General features: G+C 40.7%; 1 protein-coding gene across 1 annotated transcript; it reads left to right on the forward strand.

Moving 5' to 3' along the window:
• Window positions 1-756: 756 nt before the first annotated feature.
• On the forward strand, window positions 757-3,954 carry LOC103202398 (zinc finger and BTB domain-containing protein 21). Its single transcript, XM_007947281.2, has 2 exons — window positions 757-2,359; window positions 2,960-3,954. Exons 1-2 carry the CDS (start codon window positions 757-759, stop codon window positions 3,952-3,954), a joined length of 2,598 nt encoding a protein of 865 aa, XP_007945472.1.
• Window positions 3,955-18,391: the final 14,437 nt, after the last annotated feature.

Consider the following 18,391-nt stretch of genomic DNA (forward strand, 5'->3'; position numbering starts at 1 on the left):
AATTAGTAATACTTAAGTTTGGGTCCAGGCTAAAGTTCCTTTGTCCTGTTGTTGGAAATGTGATTTGGCAAGAAAGCAGTATTCAGAGAAAATAGTGTGCAGAGATTTGTAGCCTGAGAATGAAACCATACTTTTATTCTTGAGCATTTACACCCTTTTTAAATACTTCCAGTAGTAACTAGCAAATGACTTTTTGTGTTTCCAAATGCTTACATATTTTGAAAAGTCTGGTATGACCTCTCTACTTTGCAACCCATTATTAGCAATTTATGTTACCTTTAAGCATACATAGTATAAAACTGATTTTTTTCAGAATTACAGACTTTAGGAATTTTGATAATTCATAGTTATTTTCTGAATGTTTATTCTGAACTAATAAGGAAGAGAACCAAGCATCAAATGGATAAAGGCCCTATGTAATAAACCTTTTATTTTCAGCTATTCCTTCCCTACATACATAGCTGCCTTTTTCCTCGTATGAAACTGCCCATATTATAATCTTTAGTTACAATTCTTTGAGTTTAATGATTGATGACCAGCTTAAGCCAGGAAACTTCACCCTTTTTATTTTCAGTGTTATTTATGTAAGATTGTTCACCCAGAAACCTTTTGTCTGCTTACTAGTTAGCTAAATATGGGCACCTGTTTAAAGATAAGTGGTGTTCCCTGCCCTTGAAGAGCCCCCAGTTTCCTGGAGGACTTGTCATTGCATTATTTGTAATAGTTGTACATTTGTCTTTCAGATAAACCCAAACAATGGAGGGGTTACTGCATTACATAAACCCAGCACATGCCATTTCTCTCCTGAGTGCTCTCAACGAGGAGCGCCTCAAAGGACAGCTCTGTGATGTGCTTCTGATCGTTGGAGACCAGAAATTTCGAGCTCATAAAAACGTCTTGGCTGCCAGCAGTGAATACTTCCAGAGTTTATTCACAAATAAGGAGAACGAGTCACAGACTGTATTTCAGCTTGACTTTTGTGAACCAGATGCTTTTGACAATGTTTTAAATTACATCTATTCTTCGTCTTTGTTTGTTGAGAAGAGCAGCCTGGCTGCCGTACAAGAACTTGGCTATAGTCTGGGGATTTCCTTCCTGACTAACATTGTTTCTAAGACACCTCAAGCCCCCTTCCTGACATGTCCCAGTAGAAAAAAAGTTTTCATAGAAGATGATGAAAACAATTCCCAAAAGAGAAGTGTCATTGTCTGTCAGAGTAGAAATGAAGCACAAGGAAAAACAGTTAGTCAAAACTTACCCGATGTAAGCCATGCTTCTAGGCCCTCACGTAGCATTGCCACCGAGACTAGTATCAGTAAGCCTCATGTCCCAAAACCAATTGATCCGCTTCAAAATCTATCACTCAGTGAAAAGAGTTGGCCAAGAGATAGTTCTGTGGGATATGCAAAGTCTCTTGAGCGTTCTGGCTCTTTGGATGATTCTAGTAGAAGCAATTTGGTGAAAAGAAATGCGGTATTGCCTTCAAAGCCTCTACAAGACAGAGAAGCTGCAGATGACAAACCAGGTGTGAGTGGTCAGCTTCCAAAAGGAAAAGCCATAGAGCTGGCTTTGAGAAAACCACGGCCACCTGTTTTGTCTCTGTGTAGCTCATCAGAGGCTCCCTATCTCTTGAAAGAGACTGACACAGGAGGTGGTCAAAGTGAAGATAGAAACTTACTGTACTACTCAAAATTGGGATTAGTTATCCCATCCAGTGAGCCTGGTTCTGGAAACCAAAGCATTGACAGGAGTGGCCCGCTTGTCAAGAGTCTCCTCAGACGGTCGCTGTCGATGGATAGCCAGGTTCCCATGTATTCACCCTCAATAGATTTGAAATCTTCCCAGGGATTATCTTCCATGTCAAATGATGCACCAGGGAATGTGCTTTGTGCTTTATCTCAAAAGTCATCTTTAAAAGATGGTAGTGAGAAAGTGGCCCTGGATGACAGGACTCCAGTCCTTTCACCACATCGCCTTAGGTCCTTCAGTGCTTCTCAGTCCACAGACAGGGAGGCTGCCTCACCCGTCACAGAGGTTCGTATAAAAACGGAGCCCAGCAGCCCACTCTCAGACCCTTCGGACATCATCAGAGTCACCGTGGGGGACGCGGCGGCAGCAACAGCAGCAACCTCACTGTCAGTCACAAAAGACTTTTCCTTGAAAACAGAAGACAACCCAAAGGAAATGAGCAGACTCCCAGCCAAGAGAAGGTTCCAGGCTGACAGAAGGTTGCCATTTAAGAAGCTAAAGGTAAATGAACATGGATCTCCTGTGTCAGAAGATAACTGTGAGGAAGGCTCGAGTCCTACTCTCCTCGAGGCTGACTTTCCAGATTCTGACTTGAATAAAGATGAATTTGGTGAGTTGGAGGGAACGAGACCAAACAAAAAATTTAAATGCAAACATTGCCTTAAGATCTTTAGATCAACAGCAGGTCTTCACCGTCATGTTAACATATACCATAACCCTGAAAAGCCCTATGCTTGTGACATCTGTCACAAGAGATTTCACACAAACTTTAAAGTGTGGACACATTGTCAGACACAGCACGGCATAGTGAAGAACCCATCCCCAGCCTCTAGTTCACATGCTGTTTTGGATGAAAAATTCCAAAGAAAGTTGATTGACATAGTGAGAGAGAGGGAAATTAAAAAGGCCCTAATCATTAAGTTAAGGCGTGGCAAGCCTGGTTTTCAGGGACAGACTAGTTCCCAAGCGCAAGTCATCAAGAGGAACTTAAGATCAAGAGCCAAAGGAGCATATATTTGCACTTACTGTGGAAAAGCCTATCGTTTTCTCTCTCAATTTAAACAGCACATAAAAATGCACCCGGGAGAAAAACCCATTGGAGTAAATAGAGTCACTAAGCCAAAAGAGCATGTCCCTATTGAAAGCCCAGTAGAAAGCAAGGAGGTTTACCAGTGCCGCCTCTGTAATGCTAAGCTCTCTTCTCTTCTAGAACAAGGCAACCACGAGAGATTATGCAGAAATGCAACCGTTTGTCCTTACTGCAGCCTTAGGTTTTTCTCACCCGAGCTAAAGCAGGAGCACGAGAGCAAATGTGAGTACAAGAAGCTGACCTGTCTCGAGTGCATGCGCACCTTCAAGTCCTCCTTCAGCATTTGGCGACACCAGGTTGAAGTCCACAACCAGAACACCATGGCACCAACAGAAAACTTTTCTCTGCCTGTTCTTGACCACAATGGTGAAGTCATGAGTTCTGCAAGGCTGCAGTCTCAGTCTGAGACGAATAAAGTTAACCATGTGATCACAGCAAAAGATGATAATGTGTTCAGTGATTCTTCTGAACAAATTAACTTTGATTCTGAAGACTCCTCTTGTCTCCCTGAAGACCTCAGTCTTTCTAAGCAACTTAAAATCCAAGTCAAAGAGGAGCCTGTGGAAGAGGCAGAAGAAGAGGTGCCCGAGACCAGTGTAGCCCCCAAAGAAACAGGTACAAGCAAAGACACCAGCCTGTGGCCCTGTGAGAAATGTGGGAAAATGTTCACGGTGCACAAGCAGCTGGAACGTCACCAGGAGCTTCTGTGTTCTGTGAAACCTTTCATCTGTCATGTCTGCAACAAAGCTTTTCGCACGAATTTCCGGCTCTGGAGTCACTTCCAGTCCCACATGTCTCAGGCCACAGAGGAGTCACTGCATAAAGAATCTGAAGTGTGCCCTGCACCAACAAACTCTCCTTCCCCACCGCCCCTGCCGCCGCCACCCCCACTGCCCAAGATCCAGCCCTTGGAACCTGACAGTCCAACTGCTTTGTCTGAAAATCCAACTCCTGCTACAGAGAAATTATTTGCACCCCAAGAATCAGACACACTTTTTTACCATGCTCCACCCCTGTCAGCAATCACATTTAAAAGACAGTTTATGTGTAAACTCTGTCATAGGACATTCAAGACTGCGTTTAGTCTTTGGAGTCATGAACAAACCCACAATTAAAACACCGATACTTTTAATCTATTATGAAATGGGAGATGGTTTCTAGATATCAGCCTACATTATGAGATGCATCAAATGAAACAAATTATTTTTTTGAAAAAAATAAAGGTTGGAAATTATCCTTGAATTTAAGTTTCAGATAAACTGATGATAATTAGTAATATCCTTGTTCAACTTTAGAGAAACTTAAAAATATTGTGGTTCTGGACCTTACAGTAACAGAATGATTTGATTTCATTAATGTTAAAATTTGATTAATCTTGATTATTTGCATGGTTCCTCATTCCGTGGTGTCAGTATAATCTTTTAATTGAGGTTTTCTTTCTTTGTTTAACTGATTTGAAATTAGTGAAATACTGTAAAGTATTTCTTCTTCTGATTATATCAGACACCAAAGTTCTAGTACATTCTTAGCCATGTTTTTAAGTCCAAAATGTATCAGGAAGAAGTGGAGTAGTTTGCAGTATTGATTTAGATATAGAATACTTTAGCAATAAAAAATGATAAACCTCAACTTTAATTAAAGTTATCCTGACACTTGATAAAAATAAATACTTGATATTTTGTGGTCATGTAGAACTTTTTTTGTATAAAAGTTGTGAGAAATTTAAATCAGCAATAGTAATACTTAGATGTTTATAAAATACTAAAAACTTGATGGTAAAACTGTAAGACAGATTTTGGAAATGGAAAGATTATGATTTATGAAATGCATCTAAAGTCAATTTATAGGAGCTTTGGTAACAATAGGCATGTCATAAAACTGCTGAGCTGTGTTGTGTGTCAGCTACACCACACTTTTAAATACAGACTAGCATTTGGGTGTCAGGGTTTGAGTTTGCTCTGGTTTATGTTGTCACAAACTGATAATGAGATTGGACTTTGAGACAAAACACAAAGTCATATATCAACATTCGTTGAACAAAAACATTTGGAACATATATATAAGTAGATCCCCAACATTCGGAAGCAGTACAGCACCTCTGAAATTCTAAATCACTTAGAGACTTCAGTGCAGAGGGAGAAACACCACACTGTGGTTTCTCCATACTTTTCAAGAACAATATAGGCAAGACATAAACTTTGTGTGATGATTTATGTTAGAATTTTTTAGTTGGCATTTTCTCCCCCCTTCCCCCCTTGGTAGTACTTGTGGTAAAAAGTGAATGGTAAAACCATTCTGCTTTAAGTCACAGCTTGCTAGTTCATAGACGTGTGTTGAAATACAATACTATCGAGTCCCAAAATTTGTATTTGCTGCTTATTTTGGTGCATAGGGCTTGGGCTTCTTTTCTTCAATTATGTGTAATTTACCACTTAAAGCTCTTAAGTGGATGTTATCCAAAGCTTAATGGGGTGTTTCAAAATGGGAAATTTCATTTCACCTAGAGAGGGGTAAGGATTAGGGTAGAAATATTATTGAAACTACAAATCCTTTTAAGATGGAGATATAAGTTAAAACTCCAAGTTTACTGTTGATCTTTTCTAAAAAATTCTTTCAAGCAAACAAAAACAGCAGATACTGTGACTAATTTGCTGAGACTTACATGTGTGCTCTAGCTAGCTAGAATTTGTACCCCTTGGTCTCATTATCCATATTCCACACCAGTGGTAAGAAAATAATTTTTTAAAAATTGAAACAACCATTTTTATGAAATCCTAAAAGCTTTTGTACATTGTAGAAATTATATGAAATTTTACCATTTGAAAAACTCAAAACTCCAAAAATATTTGAGTCATTACATCCTATCTTCCTACTTAAATTTGATGTAAAAAGGGAAATAAAATTTTCAGTTACTGATGGTTGCCATCTTTATTATTATTTCCTTGGAGAAATCTATGCATTTTAAAGACAAAACTAAAGCATATGATTTTCTATGGAATGTCAGGATGGATTCTTGTTCATTCATCCTCTATAATGTGGTATTTCTTACTCTGAACATCCTGGTAGCTTTCACTTTTTCAAAAAAAGACAGTTTCCCTCAGAGTAATCGTCACTTGTGTGGAGTATCTATAGTACTTCCACGATACACAGTCTCTTGGCATTGTAAATTCAGTATCCCAAGACTTGAAACTTTATGCTACATTTTTGAGAATTTTTTAATAATAATATTAATCAGCAAAAAGTATTTTTGATCTAAATAAAGGCTCAGCATATCTGTTAGGTTTAAAAAAATTACCAGTGTTTTGTTAGCTCACATTTTTGTCTAGACAAGGAGCATAAGATTTCAAGTAAACTTTTGAACCAAAAACATTTATAATGCAGTTCTGGTTTTTCTATTACTTTTTATATTGTATCTTAAGAGCACTAGGCTGAAAGAGTTTATTTTGTTGGTCGAAAAATAAAATATGCTTCCATTCACGTAACTATTTTAAATGTTAAGTAAAATAATGAAAGATGTTAATTATTCAGCAAACAGTTTTTTTAAGAATGTTTATCTCGGCCAGTTGGCAAATATTTGGTGTGAAACAAGTTGGCCTTTCATTGTTGCAACTCCTTAATTAGCTAGTAAAGATATTCTTGTAAATGTTTTTCTTGATTGTAATTAATTTTGAAAATGTAGAAAGCTTATTATTCCTTGTAAGTTTTCAGGATGCCTGCTTTTTTATATAGTTGTGGAAAGAATGTAAAATGTTTTAATATATTCTTTGTTAATCTGAGGAGCTCTTGTTACTGAATCTCTTTACTTGGGGTGGGGGAGAATAACATAATACGTATATGTTTTTATCAGTCACTCAAAGTAAGCAATGGAGATAACAAATATTGTGCATTCTTAATAGTAAAAATATTTCAACATTACTAGAATGTTCATCTTTAAAACTATTAGAGTTTGCATACATTATCATTTTATCAAAATGTATGAGTAACAATTCAGCAGTGTTGCTATTTGCACTTGTGGAGAGATGAATGCTGTACCTGGTTTTCTGTTCTAGAATGGACTGTCATCACCTGCTCTTCTTAATATTATGCCCCAGCACTTAATTGGTGGTAGTTGAATCCACACAGAGCCCTTATTGGTGCTACCAGAGGGGAAAATCAGTGGTGTCACTAGGGTTGGTGTCACCTAGTGCCACCCCTGTGAATAATATTTATCAATTTTAATCATAGAATAATATGTGATAAGTATAGTTGTAAATTGCTTAAAAATGTAATTTCTTAGCTTCTGTGAATACTAACAACACACTTGTTTTGTAAAACCTACATTGAATCACAACATTTGGTACAACTTTGTTAATTGAGCAGAAGGCTTTTTTTGACTTTTCTCCTTTTAATTACTACTTCATTCTCAAAAAGTTACTGATACAGGTTCACAAATACTAATTACCACAACATTGTAGCTAAAACCAGAAAATTTGACAAAATCAGCTATACAAATACCAGCAACAATGAAAACAACAGTGTGTGCTTGTAGCATATACTGATGAAACCACATGATTCAAAGTGTATTTGTAATTGGGTAATAATGACAGCTCTGACAAGTGCATTAGAAGGTTCAAAGAGTAAATTAGGATAGAGTATTAGCCTTGTAGATGTGTTGATAACACGTAAGCTGTACTTAAAAAGTGTTTTTGTTGTTACAACTAACTACAGGGATATTTTTGTTAAAAAAAAAAAAAATTTCTGGAAACACCACACACAAAATTTATAGACAGTAATTTTATTGTTATCCCCTCTGACAGTGTCACCTGGTGCAGTCCACCTCACTCCCCTCCCCACAACCCCCTAGTGACAAAACTGGAGAAAATTAGCTCTTTGCTGGACATGTAGGGTGGCTTATTCTGCAGGCCAGGTGGGTGATCTCAGAGAGAGAGACATTGAGAATTAATGGGTCTTAAGTTGGCTTCACTCAAATTGGGGTTGTGGGTGTGTGTACATAAAATCATAATCTGGAACTTCAGGAAGTGAAATTATTTGAATGTTCATACTACAAAAATAATTAGATGTCATTCATAACATGTTTCCTTACAAATTGTATCTAGTTAACCAGTTTTGGAATAGTTCAAGCTAATTTGTCAATTTCTGATGCCTCATCAATATTTTTTGCAATAATTGTGAAAAGTGTTACTGATTTAAATAATGTTAATAACTACCATTAGTAAGTGTTCTTTAACACTAGCCACTGGGCTTTTTTAAATTTTAAAAATAGATTTTTCTCTTGTGGCTTTAGCACTTTAAGAGGTTTGATGTTTGCATAATTTTTAATATCTTGTTCAGTGCTTCTAAGTGTATTCTAGTTTATGGCATTTCCACATGATTGGGGAGAAAAAAACAATCTGTTTAGATTTTGGAGAAGAACAAGATGAATAAACATCAGGTTTTTAAAAATTCTTTTTAGAGGCAGTCTCTGGGAACCAAAGTATTTTACTGTAAATCTTTAAAATAATTTAATTCAGTACTCTTTGTCATTTATTAGTGCTGTTCAGATTTCTCACAAAGCTATATTTGGCTAATAATTTTCAAAAGGTGATAATCTCTTACGGACATTAATCCAAACTAATTCAGAATCTTCATTGAGTAAATACTGTTAAAAACAAATGAGTGATTTTATAGTTGTGTATATTTTGTAGTCATATGCCTTAGAGTAAAATCATTGTTCAGTTTTATTAGGAATAACTTTTTGGACTGAAAACACAGTAAAATAGGATTTCTATCGTTAATCCATTGCTTATTTGTATTACAATTCTATTGTCTGTTTACTTAAATCTTGACTAAGAATGATTGGAGTCAATAAATTTGTACTGTATTTTGTTTTGAGTCACAGTCTCATTGGTATGTTTAGAATTTAATAATAATAGCTTTTAAATTTATTAAAGTACAGATAAAGCCCTTCTATTTGAGTAATATGAATAGCCACTTAAGAATTGTGGGTGATGTATAATTTATCCCACCAGTTCCTGGTTGCATATTGAATTGAGTGTGTTTTAAATCTTCAGTTATTTGGACGCCATAAATACATGATCATTAAAACCATATAAGCAGCAATCTTTAATTATCCGCTTTTTTCCTTCACTGTTCAAATTAGTAGTTTTAAAAATGAGTGTGGGAGTAAATGCATGAAAAAGTTTTTAAGCATTCTACATTAGAATGTAAGCATAGCAATTAACTAGTTTTAGTTCCTCTTTTAAAAGCTTCAGCCTCCTAACACTTTTCCATTCAAATGAAACTCTTCTGTAATTTAGAAAAAAAAAACGCACTGCCCTTGAGTTGATTGTGATTTAGGAGCCTCTGGTTGTAAATTCTTGAACACAACATACCAGGAACAAGTAGTATAATCTTTTTATCTTTTGCTTTAACGCTGCTATTGAATTTGCCAGCATGTACTGTTTCAAAAACTTAAATTTACCCTTTCTTAATAGTAATAACGGTCTTTTTGAGATTTGAAATGGTTGAACCTATTGCATCATCCTTGGTTGCAGGCACATACTAGACAGTGAATACCTGTGTCAAAACCAATACCTCTAGCATTTAATATTTTTCCCAAGCCAGAGGCTAAATCTTAGCTCAGTTCTTAGACAGTCTTCTTGTTGTTAGGTGCTGTCAAGTCGTCTCCAACTCAGAATGAAACACTGCCTGGTCCTGTGCCAGGCTTACAATCCTTGCCATACCTGAGCCCGTTGTTGCAGCCACTGTATCAATACATCGTATTGAGGCCCTTCCCCTTTTTCATTGACTCCGCTTTACCAAGCATGATATCCCTCTCCCCCTGGAGAATGGTCCCTTCTCACAACATGATATCCCTCTACCCCTGGAGAATGGTCCCTTCTCACAACATGATATCCCTCTACCCCTGGAGAATGGTCCCTTCTCACAACATGACCAAAATAGGTGAGACGAAGTCTGGCCATTCTTGCTTCTAAGGAGTATTCCGACTGTACATCCAGGACAAGTTCGTTAGTTCTTTTAGCAGTCCATGGTACTTTCAGTAATCTTTGCCAACACCACAACTCAAAAGCATCAACTCTTCTTTGGTCTTCCTTATTCATTGTCCAGGTCTCACGTGCATATTTGTTATGTGCCGTCGAGTCAGACCCGACTCATAGTGACCCCTCCTTGGGTTTCCGAGGCAGTATCCCGATGGAAGTAGATTGCCCCATCTTCCTTCCGAGGAGTGGCTGATAGGTTTGAACCGCCAGCCTTCTGGTTAGCAGTCAAGTGCCTTAGCCACTACGCTACCAGAGCTCCCCACACATGCATATTAGTTGATTGAAAATACCATGGCTTGGGTTAGGCACATCTAAGTCCTCAAGGAGACATCTTTGCATTTTAGCACCTGAAAGAGGTCTTTTGCAACAGATTTGCCCAATGCAGTATATCATCTGACATCCTGACTGCTGCTTCCATTAGTGATTTTGGAACCAAGTAATATGAAATCTTTGACAACTTCAGTCTTTTCTCCATTTATCATGATGCTGCTTATTGGTCCTGTTGTGAGGATTTTTGTTTTCTTTATGTTGAAGTGTAATCCATACTGCAGACTGTAGTCTTCAATCTTCATCAGTAAGTGCTTCAAGTCATCCTTACTTTCAGCAAGCAAAGTTGTGTCATCTGCATATCTCAGGTGGTTAATAAGCCTTCCTCCAGTCTTGATGCGACATTCTTCTTTATACAGTCCAGCTTCTTGAATTATTTGCTCAACATACAGATTGAATAAGTACGGTGAAAGGATACAACCCTGACGCACTCCCTTCCTGATTTTAAACCAGGCAGTATCCCCTTGTTCTGTTCAAATGACAGCCTCCTGGTCTATGTGCAGGTTCCTCATGAGTACAATTAAGTGTTCTACAATTCCCATTCTTCTCTATGTCATCCATAATTTGTTAGGATCTACACAATCGAATGCTTTTGCATACTCAATAAAACACAGGTAAACATCTTTCTGGTATTCTTTGCTTTGAGCCAAGATCCATCTGACATCAGCTATGATATCCGTCATTCCACATCCTATTCTGAATCTAGCTTGCATTTCTGAAAGTTCTCTGTCAAATACTGCTGCAACTGTTTTTGAATTATGCTCAGTAAGATTTTATTTGTGATATTAATGATATTGTTTGATAATTTCCACATTCTGTGGAATCACCTTTCTTTGGAATGGGTACAAATATGAATCGTTTCCAGCCAGTTGGCCAGGTAGCTGTCTTCCAAATCTCTTGGCATAGGTGAGTGAGTGCCTCCAGCTTGGCATCCATTTGTTGAAACATCTCAATGGTTATTCCATCAATTCTTGGAGCCTTGTCTTTCACCATTAATCCATTAGGTGGCTGGGGATCAGTGTGTGAGTATGGGGACTACCTGAAAACACCGCAGGGACTGTTAGATGTAGAGTGTGGGAGTAGAGAAAGTGAAAACAGAATACCGGGTGTTGGTCACAGCTGTAGCCTGGCCTCTTCTACAAGCAGTTTGCACTGCCACAGATGCCAAGCTGGCAGCAGTGAGTGTTAGAAATTAAAAGATACAGTTAAGGAAGAGCTAAGGTTGGAAAGGGACACAAGGTTGGCTCAATCAGATGCAAAAGAAATTATCACTCCCCAGCTACAAGCATCTGACCAAATTATAGAAACATTAGCATGTTAAGTAGCAAAATTGGCTGGGCACCGCCTACCATGCCAACAAATTTGAGCAGTTAGAACTAGGGCCAATTGAGATGCTAAGAAATGGAACCCTCTCAAGGAAGAAAGTGAGGCCTGGGACAACAGCATTAGCATAACTGAACACCTCCAAGCCCAGCTGTTAATTACTACCAAAGTAAAGACTGATCCGCTCCACGCCACTGCTCCACACCACCATTAGTGCTGGGCCGCTTTCCTTCCTGAGGAGCAGGAACACATCACAGTAAGAGAGTACACCAGCAAGGAATTCCTTGACATAGCTGTCCAATACAGACAGAAAGGAGGAGAATCTATACCTGCCTGGGTGTTAAGGCTGTGGGATGCAGGGGCAAATGGTGTGGCCTTGTCAGGATGGGAATTATCTAAAATAGCCTCAGTTATCTCCCATCCTGCTTTAAGGCAAAGGCTATATATGTTTTGGAATGGAGTGGGGAATCCCCCGCTCACGAACTGGATCATTCTAGCATGCCAAGCAGCATGGCCCACGGAGGGAGATATCCCCTGCATCCCTCCTGGATGGAATACTCTTGAAGAGTTCCAGAGGCTTATTCTGGAATTAGGAGCAAAGCATGCTATATATACATCTGAATTCCTGGGTCCTGATAACGAAATATTTATGGATGGCATGAGCAATGCCCTCATGCAGTCTGCCCCGAGCCACTACTAAGGTCCTCTTTTGCCCATCCTCCAATTAGTGGCCAAGTGCCCCATCTCCCAAGCAGTGCAAGCCGCTGCTGGTATGGGGAAAACCGACAGGCTAAGGTGGAAGATAGAAGAGCTACTGAGAAGGCTCCCAGGGTAGAGAGAGAACCAAAGAATTCTGCCACAGGAAAAGGAGTTGAAAGCAGCTTTAGATGGACCTTATAGCTGCCGGCTGGTGGCGTAGTGCCTAAGCCGCTTGACTGCTAAACAGAGAGCTGGGGGTTCAAACCCACCAGCCACTCCTGGAAAGGAAGGTTGGGCAATCAACTTCCATAGTTATACCGCCTCTGAAACCCAAAGAGGACTCACTGTGAGTCGGATCCCACTCCAGGTAGTGAGTTTGGTTTTTAGCTGCCAAGGCTCCTAGGGTAAATATAGATAAATAGCCTAACGCCCTCCTCTACTAGCCTAACGCCGTCTACATTTATGGCCTCGTTTAGGGCGGGACCAGCAGTTCCTTCCCTTAGGGGAGGAACAAAAGGAACCTGCTTAGCCTGCCACTCTACCGATATAGGAAGCACTGGATCCCTTAGACCAGGAAACGGGCCAAGATGCCCCACTGTAGGTGTGGAGGATTATGGGGGATCCGAGGCCCCACCTCGAAATAGTTTATCCACTCGTCCCCAGACAATGAACAAAGAGCTCTAGATTTGGTAGACACTACTGCAGAGTGCACTCTCATTCATGGGAATATAAATAGATTTAAAGGCCCATTGAATGTCATTGACCACTGTTGGGGACGTACCATCCAGGTCCAGTGCATAGCAATCACTTTCACCATAGGACATCTCCCTCCCTCCAAACATCAGGGGTTTAATTTCTCTGCCTGAACATATTTTAGGAATTGACATTCTCTCAAGATTAACTCTATTAACAAGCACAGGGGAATTCTGTTTGAGAGTAAGAACAATTAAGTCAATTGTTGCGGGGTGGGCAAAGTGGAGCCCTGTGAGTCTTCCTTCCCCCACCAGAATTGTAAATATTAAACAGTACCAGCTGCCCGGGGGCATGAGGAAATAACCGCTACCATTGCAGAGCTAGAATGAGTCAACATCATCTGCTACACTCACAGCCTGTTCAACAGCACTTTATGACCAGTGCAGAAACCAGATGGCAGGTGGCAGATAACGGTGGACTACTGGGAGCTGAATAAAATCATCCCTACCCTGCACGCTGCCATCCCCAACATAGCCCAATTGCTAAATACCATTAGTGAACACCTAAATACACATAATTTTGTACTAGGCTTGGCTAATGCATTTTTTTGTATTCCTATAGTCCTATTTTTTATTTTAGCATAGTGCCTAAGGCACTTGACTGCTCACCAGAAGGCTGGCGGTTCAAACCCACCAGCCACTCCTCGGAAGGAAGCAAGTTGGGCAATCCTACTTCCGTAGTGATACTGCCTCGGAAACCCAAGGAGGGGTCGCTATGAGTCGTGGCCGACTCGACGGCAAACAACAACAACATAGTCCTAAATGCCAAGATCAGTTCACCTTTGAGTGGAAAGGGGAGTCCTGGACATTTCAAACGCTAACCCAGGGTTACTGTCATTCCCCTACAATCTGCCTTGGCCTGGCTGCTCAAGATCTTCAAAGGTGGAAACCTCCAGAAGGAATTTTCATGTTTCATTATATTGATGATGTTATGTTAACCTGTAACGACCTTTCTCTCCTAGAAGACTGCTCCCCAACTGATAGCCCATCTGGAAAGCTGAAGATGAGCTATAAACACCATAAAACTTCAGAGCCCTGGGTTATCTGTCAAGTTCTTGGGTTTTATCAGGTTAGGTAAAACTAAAGCCATGCCTGCAGCTGTTATTGATAAAATACGTGCTTATCTGTTGCCTACTAAAGTTTAAGGAATTGCAAGCACTCCTAGGAATGTTGGGGTATTGGAGACCCTTTATCCCTCACCTAGCCCAAATCCTATGTCCCCTATAAGCTAGCAAATAAGGGAGTTATTTGAGACTGGGGAGCAGAACAAGAACAAGTATCTTGGGCAGCTAAAGTAGCAGCAGTCCAGCAGATAAGAGCCTTGGATGCTATTGAACCTGGTGCCCCTTGTGAATTGGACATTGTTAGCTACCCTGAGGGATTTGGCGGGGGACTGTGGCAAAGGCAACAGGGAAAGCGAGTCCCATGAGGGTTTTGGTCCCAATTATGGAAAGGAGCCGAACAGAGATATAGCCCTTTGGAACAACAATTATATGCTGTCTATTTGAGTCTCCAGCATGTTGAAGATATTACTAAAGGAGCTCCTATAATGGTAAAGACCCATTACCCCATTGCAGGATGGGTAAAAGAATTTAACAAGCCAAAGTCAGGGGTGGCCCAAGTGGGAATGCTCGTGAAATGGCATGCCTACCTCCAGCAGCGGAGTTCCCTGTCAGCCAGCCCCCTTGAGTATGGAGCTTCATCAGATTCTGGGACCAGTAACCTACATAAGTGAAACTACTATCCAGATAGCTGAATCCTCTCCCCTGCTACAATATCAAGGAAGGAACTGAGCCCATACCTAGTAATGCCTGGTACACAGATGGCTCGGCTCAAGGCAACCAGCCCATTGGACTGCAAGAACCATCCAGCCTAGCACTGAAACAATTGGATAGATCAAGGGGAGGGGCAGAGCAGCCAGTGGGCAGAATTAAGAGCAGCCTAGATGATGCTTTTGCATGAAATAGATCCTATTATCTTATGCACGGATAGCTGGACAGTACTTAAAAGCCTCAGTCTGTGGCTGCCAACCTGGCATGAAAAAGACTGGTGCATGGCAGGGCGGCCCCTTTGGGAAAAGCAGCTATGGACAGACATTTGGGCCCAGACTTTAAAAGCAGACAATTCCATCTTTCACAGCCCATAGCATGCTCACTCCCCTAGGCAATGCTCAAGCCCACAAGCTTGCCTGGCTACATGCCCTAACAAACCGGTTACCTGATGCTGAATTTGCACAATGGCTACACAGGAAAACCCTCCCTGAAGGACAGAGAACTCTATGGGCCATTGCAAAACGGATGGGAATTCCCATATCTATGGCCCAAACTTAGGAAGCTTGCTATCAACGTCACCATTGTTCATTAGAAAGGAAAAAGACAGTGCCTCAGGAGATAGGCCGCATCCCCTGCAGGCAAGCCCCAGCACAAAGATGGCAGGTAGATTACCTGGGGCCCCTTCCTACCTCGCAAAATTGCCACTTTGCTCTAACCTGCACCAATACTGTAAGTGGCTTACTACAAGCATACCCATGCAAACAGGCCACACAGTGTTCTATGATTTGGGGACTCACTCAGCTCTGTGCTTGCTATGGCACACCCATGGATATGGACAGTGATCAAGGCCGACATTTCACCAGGCATGAAATGCAGGAGTGGGCAGATGCACATGATATTGTCTGGCACTTTCAACTCACCTACAGTCCCACTGCAGCCAGCCTACTGAAGCAAGCACTAAGGAACAAGACTCACTCGTTACAACAGTGGACACGACACCTCACAGAGGTGCAGAGGCAAATCAATGAATACCAGTGGCAAGAATGACCGAGCACCTGTCAGATGTTAACCCAAGGGCCTCAGTGAACTCTGCAGATCCAGCTAGAAGCCACTAAAAATAATGACCTCCTTCCTGAAATAGGTCATGAGAATAATATCCTTTTGCCTTTGCCACAGGATCTAGGCACAGGGGACCATGTGATTAAACTCCCTGGGAGCTGGCAGGTAAGCCCTCGATGGTTTGGCATTTCTTCCCCTTGGGGTGCTGGGCTAGATGCCCCATTGCTTATAACTTACTGGCTACACCCAAAATCCCCTAGTGTCTTTACCAATGCTAATCCAGGGCCACTATTGAAAAGGGGGACTTGTTTCATGAGCATATGAGTGTTCACAGTACCTCCTTTAGATTATCCAGGCCTCCCCAAAACCAAAGGGCCAGTAGGAGAGAAGGTGTGGTATTGTAAGCCAGGACAAAAGCCTTGCCCAGGGGCTATATTAACCTCTACTCCCAATACTGCCTGCATTCTGCTAGACTACCAAGATTTACCTTTAATTGTTCCTTTAAAGACTTTATTTTATCGCCCTTAAGAGTCTCCCTCAATCTGTTCACCAGCTAGAATCTCACTGTAGCTGAAGTACAAAATCAATCTAACTGCTGGGTGTACAGGAAACTGTCCATTTTGTCCAACACTGGATTGCCATGGAAATTGTTGCCTGTGAAGGAGACCCTGTGGAGCTGTCTGAATGACTGAAAGAACATCTCCACTGCTAAGCAATTCTCCCATCTTTTAATGTAGTTCGTAATGTATCTTTGCCTTCCTGAAGCTTTACCCATAGTAGTTCTATTGATCTTGCTGTTTAAAGGCTGCAGTTTGTATTGTATTTGTGGAATATGACTGCAATACTCCAACACCCAGGTCCAAGGGACATTGCTGAAGAGGGGGCACAAAATTGTAAGGACCATTTTGGAGTGTTGAGAGTGGCGTGTATGCCCAGTAGCTGCAACCCCCCAGGATGGCTCTCAGATTTGATCTTGTTTACCCATGCTTGTAAGAACTACAATCCATTTTCCCTCTCCCTCCCTGTCACATATTCCCCTGCTCTACCTGTCAGATACTAATCACATTCCATGTATGGTATTAAATCATCCTTAGAGAAGCTCTGGTAGCTTAGTGCCTGAGGCACTTGACTGCTAACCAGAAGGCTGGCAGTTCAAACCCACTAGCCACTCCTTGGAAGGAAGATGGGGCAATCTACTTCCATAGTGATACTGCCTCGGAAACCCAAGGAGGGGTCACTATGAGTCAGGTCTGACTCGACGACACATAACAACAACAACAACAATAGCGTACTTTAAAGCAATAAAGCTCACTAACTGCTAACCAGAAGGCTGGCAGTTCAAACCCACTAGCCACTCCTTGGAAGGAAGATGGGGCAATCTACTTCCATAGTGATATACAACCTTGGAAACCCAATGAGGGTCACTAAGAGTTGGAATCGCCTCAATGGCAGTGGGTTCAGTTTCTTGGTTTTGAGAAGCCTTCCTGTTTGAGATCTTTTACATTCTTGATAAGACATACTTTTTCTTTTTTTGTTTGTTTTGTGATTTGGGTGAAATTTTACAGAGAAAATTCACTTTCCATACAGCAGATCACATACACTTTGTCTCAGGACATTGACTGCAAATTCTCACAATGCAACAGCTCCCCCTCACTCCCTCCACATAGTTACCTCTTCCCTGTGTTCTCCCCTCCCATGCACTCCTGCCCCCTGAGCATACACAACCCTTCTATTCTCCCATGATTGATCTTTCCAAGGAGTTTATCTACTTAATGTAAATGTTCAACTCATATGCCTGTCTTTTGTTTGTCTGGAAGCCAGAAAAGCATCAACTCTTCTTTGGTCATATTCAATGTCCAGCTCTCACATGCATATGAGGCAATTGAAAATACCATGGCTTGTGTCTGGCTCACCTTAGTCCTCAAGGAGACATCTTTGCTCTTCCGCACCTGAAAGCGGTCCTTTACAACTGATTTGCCCAGTGCTATACATCATCTGATGTCCTGACTGCTGCTTCCATTGACATTGATTGTAGAGCCAAACAATGTGAAGTCTTTGACAATTTCAATATTTTCTCCATTTATCATAATGCTGCTTATAGATCCAGTTGTGAGGATTTTTGTTTCCTTTATATTGAGATGTAATCCATACTGCAGACTGAATTCTTCAATCTTCATAAGTAAGTTTTCAAGTCATCCTCACTTTCAGCAAGCAAAGTTGTGTCATCAGTGTATCACAGGTTATTAATGATTCTTCCTCCAATCTTAGTGCCACATTCTTCTTCATATAGTCCAGCCTCTCAGATTATTTGCTCATCATACAGATTGAATAAGTATGGTGAAAGGATACAATCCTGACACACTCCCTTCTTGATTTTAAACCATCCAGTGTTCCCTTTTTCTGTTTGAATGACAGCCTCCTGATCTAGGTACAGGTTTCTTATGAGTACAATTCATTGTTCTGGAATTCCCATTCTTCTCAGTGTTATCCACAATTTGTTATGATCCACACAATCAAATGCTTTTGCATAGTCAATAAAACACAAGTAAACATCTTTCTGGTATTCTTTGCCTTGAGCCA

Source organism: Orycteropus afer, unplaced genomic scaffold, assembly GCF_000298275.1.
Source record: "Orycteropus afer afer isolate SDZICR_OR568_19922 unplaced genomic scaffold, OryAfe1.0 scaffold00179, whole genome shotgun sequence".
In the NCBI taxonomy this organism is placed as follows: Eukaryota; Metazoa; Chordata; class Mammalia; order Tubulidentata; family Orycteropodidae; genus Orycteropus; species Orycteropus afer.